At 40.6% G+C, this 18,098-nt stretch overlaps 2 protein-coding genes across 9 annotated transcripts in view; one reads left to right on the forward strand and one right to left on the reverse strand.

The window, feature by feature from the left end:
* Nucleotides 1–1,126, reverse strand: part of LOC143035073 (uncharacterized) — a 132,550-nt gene extending 131,424 nt beyond the window's left edge. The window contains exon 1 of one of the 3 annotated variants that reach the window (XM_076201783.1): nucleotides 979–1,126. Coding sequence is in view for 1 of the 3 variants with exons in the window: in XM_076201701.1 (XP_076057816.1) it covers nucleotides 475–547 (73 nt within the window). In the remaining 2 variants the exon portion in view is untranslated. Of the gene's footprint in view, nucleotides 1–159; nucleotides 185–474; nucleotides 851–978 lie in introns of those variants that run through there. The other 2 variants (XM_076201701.1, XM_076202027.1) reach the window with 2 other exon arrangements.
* A 230-nt stretch (nucleotides 1,127–1,356) lies between these two features.
* The window catches only part of LOC143035540 (uncharacterized), a 64,488-nt gene continuing 47,746 nt past the window's right edge, over nucleotides 1,357–18,098 (forward strand). The window contains exons 1-4 of one of the 6 annotated variants that reach the window (XM_076202660.1): nucleotides 1,373–1,482; nucleotides 6,889–6,967; nucleotides 8,236–8,324; nucleotides 17,326–17,517. In XM_076202660.1, coding sequence (XP_076058775.1) covers nucleotides 6,961–6,967; nucleotides 8,236–8,324; nucleotides 17,326–17,517 — 288 coding nt within the window. In that variant the 5' untranslated portion in view covers nucleotides 1,373–1,482; nucleotides 6,889–6,960. Of the gene's footprint in view, nucleotides 1,501–1,553; nucleotides 1,799–6,888; nucleotides 6,968–8,235; nucleotides 8,325–17,325; nucleotides 17,518–18,098 lie in introns of those variants that run through there. The other 5 variants (XM_076202739.1, XM_076202429.1, XM_076202573.1 and 2 more) reach the window with 5 other exon arrangements.

The following is an 18,098-nucleotide window of genomic DNA, read 5'->3' on the forward strand; positions in this document are numbered from 1 at the left end:
ATTTCTGGTCACGTGCAATTCTCTTCAAATCATTAGTCGCATTTTTATTTTACGATTACCATAATATTCACAAACACCCACACCACAACACTTCCAAAATAATGACTGTGCTTCACGTCTTAAAAACAACTGACACACATAATGATGCAAGTATGTTACCTCACATTGATAAATACCACCCACAAAACGCAGTACTATTCACCACCCTATTCACTATCATCACTAACTAAGAAATTTAATCTTACTTGTGTACGAAGAAGCAACAACAGTGAATTCAATTACCTATCAACACTTATTGCCAGCTTCGTACATTTGGGTAGCTGCGTTACTAAATCATCATTCGTGATAGCTTTCGACTACAACCACTTCAACCATGTTTACAGGCCTTAATCCACTAGTGTATCTTGTATTTTACGCCGACACGACATTTATGTCCTTATTCTTCAACACAGTAGCTCGAAAACCTCAACTTACCCTTCACGCGTGGACTTCTGGACCTAGTCCTCGGATTTGAGGCCCGTCGCGGCCTGCCCCGTGTTTGCGACATGCTAGCCCGTCTCGGTACTGGGCCGTGCCGGGCCGTGGGGCGGCCGATTGCGAAAGCCGAGGGCGCGAGGGCGGCCCTTGCACCAAACTAACACGAACACAAACTTAACACTTGTTGGAATATGCAACAACACACCACATGCACACGATACGCCTATGGCCCGGCTAACGTGGAAAAAGGAGCCTGGGACGGCGGAGGGCGTGCAGGCGTGTGTCGTGCTAGCTGGGCCGCCCGCACTGAACAAAGGAGAAAGGGCGGGGGCGAGGGGCGTCGGGCGGTCGGGCCGTGCGCGGAATGCGGGCGTCACGCACCCACGGGCGCCGAACGCCCCAACACCACTTTCTCTCCATGTGATTATTTCTCTAACAACCTTACTAAACCACACAAGAAAAATCTCCTGATTTTAATCAAACTAATTTTTTTTCACTTACTCTCGTGAACGTGAACGGCCTCCTCACGAAGAAATGGTCCCAAACACAGCGTTTCACTTCAACGTTCACAACTGCCCTCCGCTGTGATAACTATAAGTAAATGGAATGAGGGCTTCGAACCCTTACTGGACACGCCACTACTGTTTCAGATTATCTATACACGCCCTCGAGGATGTGGGGGTCCCGTGTAGGTATTATTCATAAAGGTTGTGTATATTACTTTAATGTTGTTTTGACCCCTTAAATAACCCAAATATGATAATGAAAATTAACTCCATTATAAAATACTCCATTATTTACATTGGTGTTGAACACTCACCTACGTCAGCAAAATGTTCACATGAAAGCGATCGTGCTGATGCTCATTTATTTGATGGCGTCGTGTTCTAAATTAGTTCTCCTATAACCACAAAAACCACAACAAAAGTTGTGGTCAGAAAACCACACAACTCAAAATGTGAATTAATATACAATCTTTAAGTTGCCATAGAAGCCATATGGATAGTAAGTGTTATGATGATGGTATGTAGCATATTTTGCAGTATAGAATCAGTCATGAAGTTAGTGTAGGAAAGAGGATAGAGATGCACGCCGTTGCAGGAGCTAGTTGGACGTGCCATATATTGCTGCCCAGACCCCTGTTAGGCTTAAGCTTACACTTGTAGTTGCTCTTGCACTTTGTGTGGCCTTTCCAACGCAAGTATTAAAAGTCCTACATCCAATTTTGACTGTGATATGTGATATCGTGTAGGATGACAGGGGGATGACTCACAAGTGTGGAGCATGGCGTGTCGTGTCATTGTTGTGTACCCAAACAAAGGTATGGTTTATCTTGTTAATATTTTCATTTTTGCAGTAATTGTAAGTGCTTTGTCGTGAATTAAGTAATGCGTGGATTAAGTGTCACCACATGTGTGTAGTAAATATCTAGTGTGAATCATAGAAACTCAATATCTTGCAGTTCAGTGCTGTTTAATTATACACAGGTATACTTGAGGCACAGTTTTATCTCATACTACACACATACAAAACTCATTTTGCCTTAGTTAAAATTTGAAATAATGTTAATAGATATTGTACACCTTGTGGCAACTTGCCGTAGTATTAATTTAAATCATTTGACACTTGAAATAAGGCTACTCATGATGAGAGCAAGTGTAGAATGCTTTTTGTGCTACTGTTAAGTTTGTGCATTGTATGTTTTGATTGTGTTTAATGATAGAAATGTGTCATTAGATTGAATATGTTTTTAATGTTTATATTGTTTTTGTTTACTGAAGACCTATTTTCCATTTTAAGATCAGAGCAACATACCAACTTCATTCACAATTAAAACCCATTTAATACCCCTCCCATTATGGCACATCATTAAGAAAGGATCATTTTTGGGTATTTGTGAAGTTTTGTCTCACCCGCTTGCACAACAGTTTGTATATTTATTGCATCTATTTTACAGCTCCAAATCCAACTTTTCATGGTAACATTTCTTGCAGAAATTATTAATAAGGGATGGAGAAAAAATAATTACCACAACCATCCTGCTATCTGTCATTTCTTTTCACCCGCTTGTACAGCAATTTATGAATTTTTGCATTAATACTACAACAGTTCAAACAACTTGTAACATTTTTTCCCTCAAATTGATATTAAGGGATAGAGAAAAAATCATTCACATAACCATCTATCTACCCATCACTGAAGCAGTGTTATGGCTGTCCAATTTGCAAAATGTGTCTGTACCTGCACACAAATTTTAAGTTAGGTTAGAATAGGGAGAAAAACGTATGTTTCACAAAAAAAAAAGAAAAAAATAATGGGTGATGCTCTTAACAAGAATGGCGCTTCGGTGACAGGTCATGGGAAGGTTGCAGGAATTATTTTCTCACCATCCCTTAGTATTAACTACTTCAGTACAAGTCACATTCTTGCACGCAGCATCAGCTGTCATATATACAATGCATCACATTACTTACTTTATAAAATATAAAATCACTGCTGTATTATACACTCGCTCTCTTTTACTTGAATAATAATAATAAACACAGAAAACATTAAACCATATCATGGAATCCTGGGGGTAACTCATGTACAACTACATACATACATATATCAAAGGCTTTTTCCCCTTTACAAGGCAGGTAGCCAAAAAACAAAGGCATAAAATCTACTCCCACCCATTCCATCCCCACATACTCCACTCCCATCCACCCCTCTGTGTCCCCTCATGCAGAAAAGGAGAAGACTGGGAAAAATTCATTCAGGCTGTATCAAAATATCGTTCATACATTCTCCCTGATCTCCGCCCCCCCAATCCCCCCACCCACTCCCTCTTATGCATCACAGCAGCACCATATGCAATTATTCTCCATTCACCCCTATCTTCTGTCTTCTCAGTCCTTCCTCAACAGCCACCCCTCTTTCCCAACTACAAAAAATATATATAATCAAGACTCCAATGCTGGCATCCTCGTGTATCCACTCATGCCTCATGACGCCTACGTAGGCATCATTGTACCAAAGTGGTTAATTTCTACAAGAACTTTACCAAGAAAAGTTGCTGGAGTTGTATGAATAGGTCAGACAAAACATCACAAATTCCCATTCTTGTCCTCAATTACATTGATTATCACACTGCATGATATTTATAGCAGCTTGTAAACATATCAGGTGTTTATGTTTTCAACATATTATTACAAGAACCCAAGGAAGAGCCAACTTGTGTATAGCATTTGTCATGTGCTTCTGATTTGCTTTGTTTCAATTGTGCAGTTTATATATTCATTTGCATTTGCTTTACATTTAGAAAGCTTGTGATTATAGACCTTGCAAACTTCAGTTTCTGGCACTGTGACTAAAACTTTTGACTCTTACATTTTGAAAGATAATTTTCATATTCTTCATTTCTCCCATATTAGTTATCACATATTTCTAGAGTGCTTTTTTGTTCATCATCCATAGCCTCTATATTTTTCAAGTTTAATGATGCCATATATCTCTATTTATTTCTCCAACCATTTGCTTATCATTAAGATAGAATTTGTAATCTCCTCGTCGTTCTTGCATACTTTTATCTATATAGTTTCTATTTTGCTTTCTCTTTCTCCAGCTTGTCTTTGCCATCGAAGTTCACTGTCAAGAGACCTTGTAAAGTATGCTTCTTACTTTAAAATCTAAGTTTCAACTTTGGTCATTATAGGATTATTATTTATAGCATTCTCTACTTCTGAGGTTTTGGCTGAAAATATTAATGCTGTCAAAACATTAGGGACTTGACACCCCAGTGGACCAGTCATGCAGCATTCTATTATGATTGGAGGCTAATGTCCACCCAAAAAAAGGATGTTGATTGCTTTTAACATCTGCCTACCACAATGACTTCTGTAACTCCATCTCATTGGTGTGGTACAGTCCCCAAAGACATAAACAATTGTTATTGGTGACAACATACAATATTTGTGGCTTCCTTGTCTATATTGATGATTTTTATGAATATGTATGTTTGTTCCTTTAACTTGCTTGCATACATTATCTCCTAGATATCTCTTCTCCAAGTGACTTACTGTCCTTCCCGGTGGTTGTTGATGGTTTCTTTGATGCTGAAGGTCTTCAACAAGAGAGACCAGGGACAATGGATTGATTGATTGATCTCCTGGGTTTCCATTCTTATATTTGTATTTTCATGTAGTTTATCATTCTTATACTTGTCTTTTCATTTAGTTTATCATTTAACTCACTCAATCTCACAGTCTGGGTCTTGCTGCCATTCACTAAGTTTTTTCCATACATATACCATTGTCTTTTTCCCCCATACAAGGGAGGTAGCCAAAGTCAAAGGCATAAATACACTCCCACCCATTTCATCCCCACACACTCCACTCCCATTCACCATCCCTTCCTTCCTCTTTTCTTAGCACTTCCTGGATGATGGGTCATCCTTGCATCTTGCCCAGTGCCCTGGGTCAGAAGCAGTGCAGCAAGGCTGGTTCATTAATCAGTGACCCCCTTCTCGGTCCCCTCAGGCAGAAAAAGAGAAGACTGGGAGAAATCCCTTAGGGCTGCATCAAATTATTCACACATACTCCCTCATCCCCAACCCCCCAATCCCCCACCCATACCCTTCCATGCATCACAACATCATCCATACACAACCAGTCTCCACTCCCCTATCTTCTCCCTTCCATCCTCAACAGACATTCTCCTCTTTCCTTACACCCCATTTAACCCAACCATCCATCTCATCCTTGGTTGCCCCTCATATTCACTCCTTCCACACCTCTTTTACTTATCTTTTTTTCACTCATTCTTTCCATGTGTCCAAACCATTCCAATGCTCTTTCATCAATCCTATCTCCAAACTCCCTTTCCACCCCTGCTCTCCTCACCTCCTCGTTTCTAGGCTGGATAGAGTTTTTTCAAGAAGGCAAAATTTATACTGAAGTATATTTATTGCATTTGTATACAATACAACAGCATTACATTTATTTAGTATTCCAGAACATTCCTCCTTGCATTGGTATCATCTATTATAAAAATAACATCACATTTTGCTGAACTGGTACCTCACAGTGGGCACATTTTACCCTGTCATTAAACTCTTCAGTATTAGTTGCTATTCTTTACTCCAGCCACTTCTTTCCTTGTTTCATATTTTTGCTAATGTGGAGTAAGGGCTGTATGTATAAACTAAGAATGTGGAGCACAATACCATATATTGTATCAGTTATGGGTTGTATACTCAAGTATAATTTTTGTTTGCAATGGTGTAAGCTTTCAGATCCTACATGTTTAAGCATATGGCAGTAAGGCCTTTTTTTTAAGTTTATATATTTTATTCATTCTTCAGCATTACTTGTTACTGACATCTTAGCACAGTTGTATTTTCTCAGCAATTATGATTCATTATTATCCAGCATTATCATACTTATTGTGACCATTCCCTCCCATATTTGAAATATTCTAAACACCAATGTTAATAGGCCTGTAAATATGGAGCATTCTGCATTTAATCATACCCACATTCATGGCATAACAGAACTCAACAGATGTAATTTTCAGTCTTTATCTTGTAATTATAATGACAGATATAGTGTGAAACAGCACAATCATACTATTTGATTTAGAAAGAAAAAACATGGTTAATGTTGTGCTTAGTTTTCATTAGTTGTTTGTTATACAGGCACTTTTAAAAATGGTAGTATTGAGAGTAATCCTAAGTCCCTGGTTATACACTCAGTTTTACCAAGAAAATATATCGGTAAGAAGTAACACGAAAACTAATATTGTACTAGATATATATCTCTCTCTCTCTCTCTCTCTCTCTCTCTCTCTCTCTCTCTCTCTCTCTCTCTCTCTCTCTCTCTCTCTCTCTCTCTCTCTCTCTCTCTCTCTCTCTCTCTCTCTCTCTCTCTCTCTCTCTCTCTCTCTCTCTCTCTCTCTCTCTCTCTCTCTCTCTCTCTCTCTCTCTCTCTCTCTCTCTCTCTCTCTCTCTCTCTCTCTCTCTCTCTCTCTCTCTTCCAAGAATATGAGAGAAATGTACTGTTTTGATGATGTTTGTGACATTTACCAAGTTTGTATTAGTAAAAGAAGGAAGTTATTGCTCGGGTACCCCTCAGTTGTCTCCTAATCATGGCTAACTTGCTAATACTCAAGCTTGTTATGGTACTTGATATCTTTTGTTGAACTGTTTCACTCATTAGTACCTATAGCATTAAAGATTATTCCTTGTATTTGATGAGTACCTGATTTTGACATTTAACATGTTCATTATGTAACAGTATTAATGTATAGTGTATCTTGTTTATTTTGATAAAGAATGTGTTCAGAAATTTTTGTTTCTTACTGGCAATTGTAATATCAGATGATGCACTGTTATTACTGGTACCATGCAACTCCGTATTTTCTACCTCATAGACTATTGATGACCAAACCAGCTTCCTGACTGGTTTTCCATCAGTGAGAAAAGTGTGTTGTACACCCAGATGGATGAAAAGTAAGATCATCTGAAATCCTTAAGTAGATAGAGGTATATTTGTTTATACAGTAGTCATGAGGTTTATTACACTTCCAGAGGCTCATTCATGTGTTTGCTATGTGTGGCATCCCTGCAGAGTGAGTATATGTGAGTCCTGGAAGTTGAGTGATGCTCCTTTAGTTGCATCGAGGCACCCTTTCCAGGGTCTAGCAACATGCCTCTTTGGACCCTGATTTAAGCCAACATGTGTGGCTCCTCTTTGCTCAGATAGGTAAATTGGCTGAGATATATGATGTGAACCTAAGAGTAGGGTACACTGAGCCAATCAGCTACTGCCAGGGGCAACACCGCATGATTCACAGCTGTCCCCTACAGTGCCAAAGTGGTGGCTCCTTATCATTTTCCACAGCTCCTGAGACTGTTGGATTATAAATACAGTATTTAATCTGCCCTCATTGGGCAGGGAAAGAAAGCACAGGCATAGCCTGGCCCAGGATGAATCTCCATTGGAGTCGTCATGTAAGCAACCAGGATTATTCTTTCCTCCTCCAAGAACAGTTGACTTCCCTTTTTATTGGTGGAACCCAGGAGAATTGGAATGGATGTAGTGGCTCTCTGGTGCGAGAGAAATTTACCAGGAAAGCGATCAATAATGCAGATGACATCTACTATTGGTTGGGCCACAGCAATAAGGCCCACCTTGGGTATTGAGCTGAAGATATAATATCTGATCAATTACAGCCTACAGCAAAAGGGGATGCTTACTTCAGTTAATGGGCATGTGATGCTGGTGAGGTTAAAGCACACCTCGGGCTTCATCTCTCATATTGCAGTATAGGCTCCATCATGGACCCTCTCTGTACCACTCTTTTGTACTGTTTGTCTCTTACATCAATATGCTTTTATCACAGTCAATCAATTTGAAGAGATGTTTGATGCCAAGCTTGACTATAGTGTGCTTGTAGTAAGACTAACTTGTGGGTGACTTTATTGTCATTACTGGCACAGTCAGAACTGGCTGTGTTTCCTCTTGAGTTGGTTCTAGAGCCAGGAACAATTCTAACAGAGATGTTGGAGGCATGGCAAGAGATTGGTCACATCCTTATTAGTATTTGTCAGAAGATTTTACAAAACTGTAGGGTGTATTGAGTTGCTGAGTGTTTTGAGACTAATTATAGACTCGTGGTTACACCACTCGGGCTGCACGCGAAGTCTAGGAGAATCTGAAGATGCAATTTTATATTAATAAAGGTTTCTGCTTATACTAATAAAGTTTTATTTTTCAGATCTAGTCATGGGGGCAGATCAGTTCTTACTAACGTGGAACAATCATCGCTCCAACTTTGCAGATGTGTTTTCCCAACTACGGGTCCAAGTGAGTTTGAAGTTTTAATGTACAGTACATTTTCAATTTATGTGTATGCATTGTACATGCATACATTTATCAAAAGGTACTTTTCTTATTTAAGGTGTGGGTGGCTGCGAACAATAACACAATTTTGAAATAACACATTGTTCTTGTGGTTACCCACATGGCTGAATTTCAAATAAACCTCCAGTTTTCTAATCTTTGTTGTTGTTGTTGTTGTTGTTGTTGTTGTCGTTCCCTAGACTGTCTGTCCGAGCAGTCCCGTCTCCCCAAGGAAGGCCACAGCCGAAACTGGGTTTTCCCACAAATCCTTTATAGAGTGTATGTTGTGTTGTTTGCGTGCATGATTGTGTATAATGCAGTCTTCCATTATGTGTTGTATGGTATGGGGTGAAGTGTTACATCCTGGGCAGCTGTTCACAACACGGTCGTCCAGCCTCTTCTGGTAGCTTAGAAGCAGTAGTGGGATTCAGCCGGTTCTTACCTATTCGCTAGAACCGGCTCACGCAAATTTGTCAGTTCGGCGAACCGGCTAACTGGCGAACCGACTAGTTGCTCAGCTTGTCAGTGGTCTTCTGCATCTCATCCGATAAATACCGGGACGGTATGTTTCGTAACTTTCGTTAGTGATTTATTGCATAGTTTATTTACACAAGTGGTTACCAGTTTTTTTTCATGTATATAGTGCTTGGTTTCTCTGTATATTTGTGTTATTAAACTACATTTTATTATAATTATGGACATACATACATACACGCACTCTCATACACACTCCTTAGGCCTACCCACACAAACATGTTTGTTTATAAATAACACAAATGCATTGCACACATGCACACACATACTCATGTACATGTACACATATGCACACGTGTAAGCACATACATAGCCTATACATGCACACACTACCCCCACACAAACATGCGTCCGTAAAAAAATAAATACACCTGCACTAGGTTGCCCAAATCGAATTTTTTGATCACGAGACTAACTATAGGTTGGCACCCAGGTCTATACCCCATTTTTTTTTTTCCACCTGACAATTTTTCAGGTTTTTCGTATGTAAATATTTGAATATTTTTTACGTTTGGCAGCCAGAGATGCATTTTAAATATAATATTGTTAGTTTTCCATATTTCTAGTTAGAATATTTAATTGATAACAATAATATAAAGAAAATGTGGCTAAGAAGTGGTTGCAAATTAGTGTCAGATGGAAATACACCGACTATAACAGAACCGGCTGACGAAAAATTTGAATCCCACTACTGCTTAGAAGTGCTGGGTGGTGACCGCACCGCAGTCTGGCCAAGTGGACTCTGTCCTTTCGTGGGAGAGAGGATTCAGAAGGGTGGATATCAGGGGGTCTGGCATGCAGCAGTGTGTTGTCTTTCAGTGTGTTAATGGAGCGGTGAGTGATATGATTATGAATATGTTTCCGGAGGCTGGTATTTGGTGGTTGTGGAGGAAGATAAGAGAGTATCTGTGCGTAATAAAGGTCTTTGGGTGTAGTTTTAATGTTTCTTGGTGTGTGTGGGTGTTCTGCTATGTAGTGTAGCGGGTGTGATGTGTTTGTGGTGGCTGCAGCAAGTGTTTGTGTGCCTCTCATGTCGAGGTGGTCCTTGACTTTGAGGACTTTTGTTTCATGGTGTAAATGTTCTGTAGGTGTTGTATTTGTGCAGCCTGTAATTGTTTTTAGGGCTTTGTTTTGTATGATTTGAAGGGTGTTGTGGTGTGTCTCACTGAGATTAGGAGCCCATGCAGGACTCGCATAATTCATCACTGAGCGTATGCATTGTTTGTATATTGTTATATTAGTTTCTTTGTTTTGTCCAAATGTTGTTCCAGTGATTGACTTAAGAGCGTTAAGTCTAGGTGTGCATTTGTTTTTTATGTTTGTGAGGTGTTGTTTGAAAGACATGGATGTATCGTATGTTACACCAAGAATTTTCGGTGTGTTTGTGTGTGGTATTAGAGTGTTGTTGATGTAGAGATGAGGTATGTATTTGTGTTCTTTTGTCCAGTTGGTGAGAAGTGTTGCTGTTGATTTTGCTGCTGAACCTTTATTACCACATTTACTGTTACTGTATTTCTGTACATATATCAAATGGCCTTTTCCTTCCTAGTAAGGGAGGTGGCCTGTTTCTGAATGTACTTAGTGAATACAACCAGAGAATGTCCATCTAAGAACCAGAGTATGGTGGAAAGTCATGTTTCTCGTAAAAAAGAATTGGGTGTGCTGTGAGAGTAGAATTGTTGCTAATATAGAATGTAACATTTGTGAAAACCCTATGTACAATTTGTGACTGCTGAGAAAATTAAGAAAATTGAGCATATAGAGTTGATTGAGAATACTGGTATGGTTTGGGCATATGGAAAGAATGAAAAGAGATTAACAAAGAGTGGAAGGCAGAGGTGAATAGAGTGAGCTTTAGGGGAAGACTGAGAATGGGACAGATGGATGGATGAGGATGAAGGGAGCATTGGGTACAAGGTGAATGTCTTAAGTGAGGAAAGGAGGGGGTAAGAGACAGGTGTGAGTGGATGATAAATTGATGAGGGGGAGGATCACCATGTAATGAAGCAGTAAATCAGATTTAGTTTTGGGACCCTGCCTTGCAGGGGCTGTGTCTTGTCACATCGCTTCTGACCCTGTCAGTGGGCAGGGGACATGGATGACCCTTCAGCCACAAGGCACTAAGATCAAAGGGACAACAAAAGCATGATAGATGGGTGAAGGGTGGGTGCTTGTTTTGGCAGATCACCTTTATAAGGGGAGAGGGCCTTTTTGTGTGTATATATATATATATATATATATGTGTGTGAATATTTTAGAAGTGAGTAATAAAGGAGATAGGCTGGAGGAAGTGGAAAACTTTAGATACTTAGGGATGCATGTGGCGGGAAAGGGAAGAGTGGAATGTCGAGGTAGAATGTAGATTGAGAGAAGCAAATAAATGCCTTGGAGGGATTAAAAAATGTAATGAGAAATAGACATTTGGGAATGAAAGCTAAGAGGAGATTGTACGAAGGGATGATTGTGCTGACAGCACTGTATGGAATCTAAGAGATGAAGATTTTAAATGTGCTTAAAATGAAATGTCAGAGAAGTGTGGTGGGTTACTAAGCTGGATAGAGTGAGAAATAAAGAGGTGAGGAGGAGAGCAGGGGTGGAAAAGGAGTTGGGAGGTAGGGTTGATGAAAGAGTATTGGAATGGTTTGGACACATGGAAAGAATGAATGAAGAAAGATTAGTAAAAGAAGTATCGAAGGCAAAGGTGGATGGAATGAACGTATGGGAGTGACCAAAGATGAGATGGATGGATAGGGTAAAAGGGGCATTGAGAATGAGGGGGGGATGTATGTTGAGGAAGGAAGGGAGAAGACAGAAGATAGGGGTGAATGGAGAATGGTTGTATATAGATGATACTGTGATGTATAGAAGGGAGTAGGTGGGGGATGGGGAGTTAGGGAGTGGTTATATGTGAGTTATATTTGGATGCAGCCCTAAGGAATTTCTTCCATCTTCTCTTTTTCTGCATGAGGGGACAGAGAAGGGGGTTGCCAATTAAATTAAGCAGCCTTCCTGTGGATATCTTGTCTTTTGCTGCATTGCTTCTAACCCAGGGCAATGGGTGAGATGCAGGGATGACCTGTCATCCAGGAGGAGCCAATTAAAAAGGAAGGGAGGGGTGGCAAATAGGAATGGAGTGTGTGAGGATGAGATGGGTGGGAGTGGATTTATGCCTTTTGACTTTGACTACCTCCCTTGTATGCATGTATACCAACAGCTTTTTCCCCTTTACAAGGGAAGTACCCAAAGTCAAAGGCATAAATCCACTCCCTCCCTCTTTTCTTGGCTCCTGGATAATGGGTCATCCCTGCATCTCGCCCACTGCCCTGGGTCAGAAGCAATGTAGCAAGACACAGCAAGGCCATTTCATTTAATCAGGACACACACACACATACACACAGACACACACACACACACACACACACACACACACACGCCACAAAAATACTAAAGAAAGTAAGAACGGAGGAGTATTGCAACTCATTACAACAAGACTTGGACAAGATCTGGAAATGTACTCAAAAGTGGGAAGTGAAATTCAATATCAAGAAATGTAGTATAATGGAATTTGGAAAAAGTAAAAACAGAATATCGAGAGATTATAAAATTGGTGAAGAAGAGGTCAAAAAAGTAAACTCAGAAAAAGACCTTGGAGTGATGATCGGCAAAGACATGAACCAGACAAACTCATTAATAAAATAGTTGGAGAAACCTATGATTTATTGAGGTCAATAAAAGTTGCATTTGTCTATTTGGATGAGGAAATTATAGAAAAAAAATAGCTACACTAATAAGACCAACTTTTTGTTTAGGAATGTCCCCTGTGGGGCTACAAGGAGAAGGATGCCTAGTCCCACACCCCGTCCCTTTCTTCTCGCCTCTTACGATCCAAGTGGAAATACTTGGTGGCAGTATTCTTTTCCCCCACCACAGGGAATATGGGCCTGGCAGTGAGAAGAGTGTAGAAGAAAGGGAGGCCTTTTGGATAGATTTAAATGAGTGCATAGAGGATTTAGGGAGAAATGTCAATGTAATAGTACTGGGATACCTTAATGCTAGGGTAGGAAATGGTCCAATTGATGGAGTGGTTGGGAAATGTGGAGTTCCAGGAAAGAATCGTAGTGGAGAGTTGATGGTGGAAATGTGTCTAGAAAGAGAGCTGATGATAGCAAATACAGTGTTTCAGAAGAAAGTCAAGCATAAGCACACATGGGAGAGGGTGGTGGATGGAAGGGTGGTAGATAGAGCATTGATGGATTATGTAGTGGTAAATAGGACTATGATAGGAAGAGTTAAGGATGTACATGTGCTAAGGGGAGAGGGTGGGGAAATATCAGATCATTTTTTGGTGGAAGGTAAGTTGAGAGTGGAGGATAGATGGAGAAAGAGGAAAGGGACAAAAGGTAGGGAGGTGCTTAGAGTGAACTCTTTAAATGAAAAGGAAAAGGAGAAGGAGTACAAGAAGAAGCTGAAGGAGGAGTGGGAGGGAGTGAAGGATAGAGTAGAGCTAGGTGTGGAGGAGGAATGGGGATGGTTCAAGGAGGGAGTCACAAAGTGTGCAAGGATGGTGTGTGGAACAAGAAGGACAGGAGGAAATAGAAGGAAGGGTAGTGAATGGTGGGATGAGGAAACAAAGAAGGTTGTAGAAGAGAAGAAGCGAGCTTTCACAGATTGGTTACAAAATAGGATGAGGGAGTCATATGAGAGGTACAAAGAAAAGAAAAGAGAAGTAAAGCAAAAGGTAAAGGAGGCAAAGAGGAGAGCAGATGTGAAGTGGGGTAAGAGTACATACATACATATATCAAGGCTTTTTCCCCCTTACAAGGGAGGTAGCCAAAAAGGGAAAGGCATAAAATCATTTCCACCCATTCCATCCCTGAATACACCCCTCCACCCTTCCTCCCATCTGAGCACCTCCTGGATGATGCGTCATCCCTGCACCTTGTCCACTGCCCTGGGTCAGAAGCAGTGTTGCAAGACACAGCACATCCACAGCAAGGCCGCTTCATTAAATCGGCGACCCTCCCCTCTCCGTCCCCCCATTGCATAAAGGAGAGGATGGGGAGAAATCCCTTCGGGATGCGTCAAATTTTGCTCACACATACTACCTCACCCCCCGCCAATTCCACCTCATGCAATCACAACATCATCCATATACAACCATTCTCCATTCACCCCTGTCTTCTGTCCTCTCCCGTCCTTCCTCAACAGACATTCCCCTCTTCCCCAAAGCCCCCTTCACCCCATCCATCCACCTCATCCTAGGACGTCCCCTCATGTTCACTCCCTCCACATCTGCCTTCCATACCTCTTTTACTAGTCTTTCTTCACTCATTCTTTCCATGTGTCCAAACCATCCTAATATTCTTTCATCAACCCTATCTCCCAGCTCCTTTTCCACCCCTGTTCTCCTCCTCACCTCATTTCTCACTCTATCTAGCCTAGTAACCCCCATCATACTTCTCAGACACCTCATCTCATACACATTCAAACTCCTTCTCTCTTCCTCTCTTATGTTCCATGTTTCCACCCCATACAGTGCTGCTGGCACAATCACTCCTTCATACAGTCTCCTCTCAGCATCCGTTCCCAAATGTCTATTCCTCATTACCCAGTACCAAAAAGAATATAAAAAAAATTGAGAGAATACAAAGAGCAACAACAAAACTGGCACCAACTCTTTCCAAAATGACATATGAACAAAGACTGTCCAAATTAGAATGACCAACTCTTGAACAAAGAAGGGAAAGAGAAGACCTACTAACTATCTATAGAATTATGAAGGGAATGGAAATCTTAGATAAGAATGATTTATTGAAATGGGACAATGGAAAAACAAGAGGACATGAAAAGAAACTAAAAAAAGATAATTACAGAAGAGATCTGAAAGAAAAAAAAATAACTTCCCACACAGAGTGATAGATACCTTGAACAAATTAGACAAAGAAACAATGTGTGCAAACAATATTCAAGATTTCAAGAAAGAACTTGATGCTGAAAGATACAAAGACGGGTCACCACGAGCATAGCTCCCTTCCTGTATAATACAACTAGGTAAATAAACACACACACACACACACACACACACACACACACACACACACACACACACACACACACACAAAGAAAGAATACAAAGAGCACCAACTCTTTCCGAACTGACATATGAGCAAAGACTGACCAAACTAGAATTACCAACTTTGGAACAAAGAAGGGAAAGAAGAGACTTGCTGACTATCTATAGAATAATGAAAGGAATGGAAGTCTTAGATAAGAATGACTTGTTAATATGGGATAATGATAAAACAAGAGGACACGAAAAGAAACTAAAAAAGGATAGTTACAGATGAGATCTGAAAAGGTACAGCATCCCACACAGAGTGATAGATACTTGGAACAAATTAGATAATAAAACAGTGTGTGCAAACACAGTTCAAGATTTTAAGAAAAAACTTGATGCTGAGAGATACAAAGATGGGTCACCATGAGCATATATCTCTTCCTGTACAATACAACTAGGTACAACTAGGTAAATACACACACACTCACACTCATACACTCACTCACTCACACACACTTTCTCTCTCACTCTCTCTCTCTCTCTCTCTCTCTCTCTCTCAGACAGAAAAAGATAAGACAAGGAGAAATCCCTTAGGGCTTCATCAAAATATCATTCACACATACTCCCTCACCCCATCCCACACCCACACCCTTTCTTCCTCAACAGATATTCCCCACTTTCCCAATACCCCTTTTACACATCCATCATCATCCTTGGTCACCCCCACATGTTCACTCCCTCCATTTCTGCTTTGCACACCTCTTTTACTAATTTTTCTATACTCATTTACTTTCTTTTTTTAGGAATGTTCCCTTTTGGGGCTACAGGTAGTAGGACTCCTAATCCCATCCCTTGTCCCTTTTTTGTTGCCTTTTACGACTGAAGTGGAAATACTTGGTAACAGTATTCTTTTCCCCCACCACAGGGTAGGTAGGCAAAAAAAGGAAATTAATATTTAGAGAAATGGTACAGGACAGTAACAACGGGTTGGGGGACAGCATAACGGAGGGACAGTCATAGTATAAAAGTGTCATCATTTCTCTATGTACAGAGTTTTCCTCTATCACAGACAAAATGATGTGTGGCTCTGGTCCATAAGGGTGCCCCATATAGACCCTAAAGTATCAACTGCATGCTACTTTGCCACAATAACATGCAGCCAATACCCCAGACAGGGTATAGATGAGGCTGTGATGCATGAGGGGGAGTGGGTGGGGAATGGGGGGTGAGGAAGTATGTATGAGAAAAAATTTGATGCAGCCCAAAGGGACGGAGAGGGGGGGTCGCCGAATTTATGAAGCAGCCTTGCTGTGGATGTGCTGTGTCTTGCGACACTGCTTCTGACCCAGGGCAGTGGACAGGATGAAGGGATGACCAGTCATCCAGGAGGTGCCAAGATAGGAGGGAGGGAGGAGGGTGGATGGGAGTGGAATATATGGGAAATGAAATGGGTGGGAGTGATTTCTATGCCTTTTTCTTTTTGGCTACCCCCCCCCCCCGGTGTAAGAGGGAAAAAGCCTTTGGTATAAGTATATATGTATATCTATACTCATTCTTTCCATGTGTCCAAACCATCCCAATTCTCTTTCATCAACCCTATCTCCCAACTCCCTTTCCACCCCCACTCTCCTCCTCACTACCTCATTTCTCACTCTATCCAGCCAAGAAATCCCTACCATACTTCTTAGGCACTTTATCCCAAACACATTGAAACTCTTCCTCTCTTGTGTTCCATGTTTCTGCCCCATACAGTGCTATCGGCACAACCACTCCTTCATACAGTCTCTTCTTAGCATCCATTCCCAAATGTCTATTTCTCATTACACTTTTTAATTCACCAAGGCATTTACTTCTTTCAATCTACATACTACCTCCACCTCCATTTCTCCCTTTTCTGACACATTCACATCCAAGTATCTAAAGCTATCCACTTCCTCCAGTCTCTCTCCTTTAATATTAAATTCCAATTTGCTACCATCCTCTCCCTTTGTATATCTCATCACCTTACTTTTACCCACATTTATCTTCAACTTCCTTCTTTCATACACCTTCTGATTTCCTTAATCCCACCTCTAAAAGCCCTTGGTATATGTATGTATCTACATATGAAAATTTTGCAGGATGCTCAGCATATTTTTTATGTTCTCAGTATTCATAAGGTGCTAACATTAGAGTGGTGGTGGATAAGTGTTGGAGGGGTGTAGTGTGTGTGTGTGTGCGTACACATGCTTAGACTCAGCCACCCCATTTGAGGAAGAAAAGGCCTTTTGTTTTGTATGTAAAGATCACAGGCTCTTATTTTGCATATCATTAGATGTGAGTTTCTTATTTAAAAAGAAAATATCTTCTGTAATTATGCGGTTATTGTTACAGGAGCAATTAGTGGATGTGACACTTCTCTGTGATGGTGGGAGTTATCCTGCCCACAGGCTTGTCCTGTCTGCATGTTCGCCATATTTCCATCAGCTTTTTTCACGCCTCCCAACCCAGCACCCGCTCGTGTACCTGAGAGATGTCAAGCAGGCAGAGTTAGAAGCGCTTCTAGAATTCATCTATAGAGGAGAGGTAAGATTCTGGACATTTGACTGGGCACAAATAGCGTACAAATGGTAGTAAAGTGTAATGGCAGTTCCTCAGTATTTACATTTTGTATAAAATTGGTAAATGCTGATTTGTATGTCAAGAAATTCCATGTAGATGAAGACTTTATTTTTAGTGCAATGTTTTGCTCATTAGGGATTTATTAAGTGCAAAACATTAAACCAGTAAGAAAGGCTTCATCTTCATGTGGCATTTCATCAAACGTAGTTACATGTTAAGCCAGTGGTTTTGAAGAGAAGTTAATATCTAGTCATTTAATGATAGAATGAATACTGGATATTATAGAGACTGAAGGATTTGGTGGTAGAGTTTAGGAGGGTATGTGTGAGAAGAAAACTGAAAATAAATGTGGGCAAAAGTAAGGTGTACAATGTAAGATGCACAATGGGTATGGGTGGCTGTATGCTAGAGGTGAGTTTAAAAGGTGAGAAGCTGGAGAAAGTGGAGAGCCTAAGTAATGGGTTCATTGTAACAGGGAGTGAAGGTGGAAATGAATGATAAAATAAGGAAAGTAGGTAAATGTCTGATGGGGGTAGGTTGAAAAG

Source organism: Oratosquilla oratoria, chromosome 1 (genome assembly GCF_046742065.1).
Source record: "Oratosquilla oratoria isolate Oo_2021 chromosome 1, ASM4674206v1, whole genome shotgun sequence".
NCBI classification, from domain to species: Eukaryota; Metazoa; Arthropoda; class Malacostraca; order Stomatopoda; family Squillidae; genus Oratosquilla; species Oratosquilla oratoria.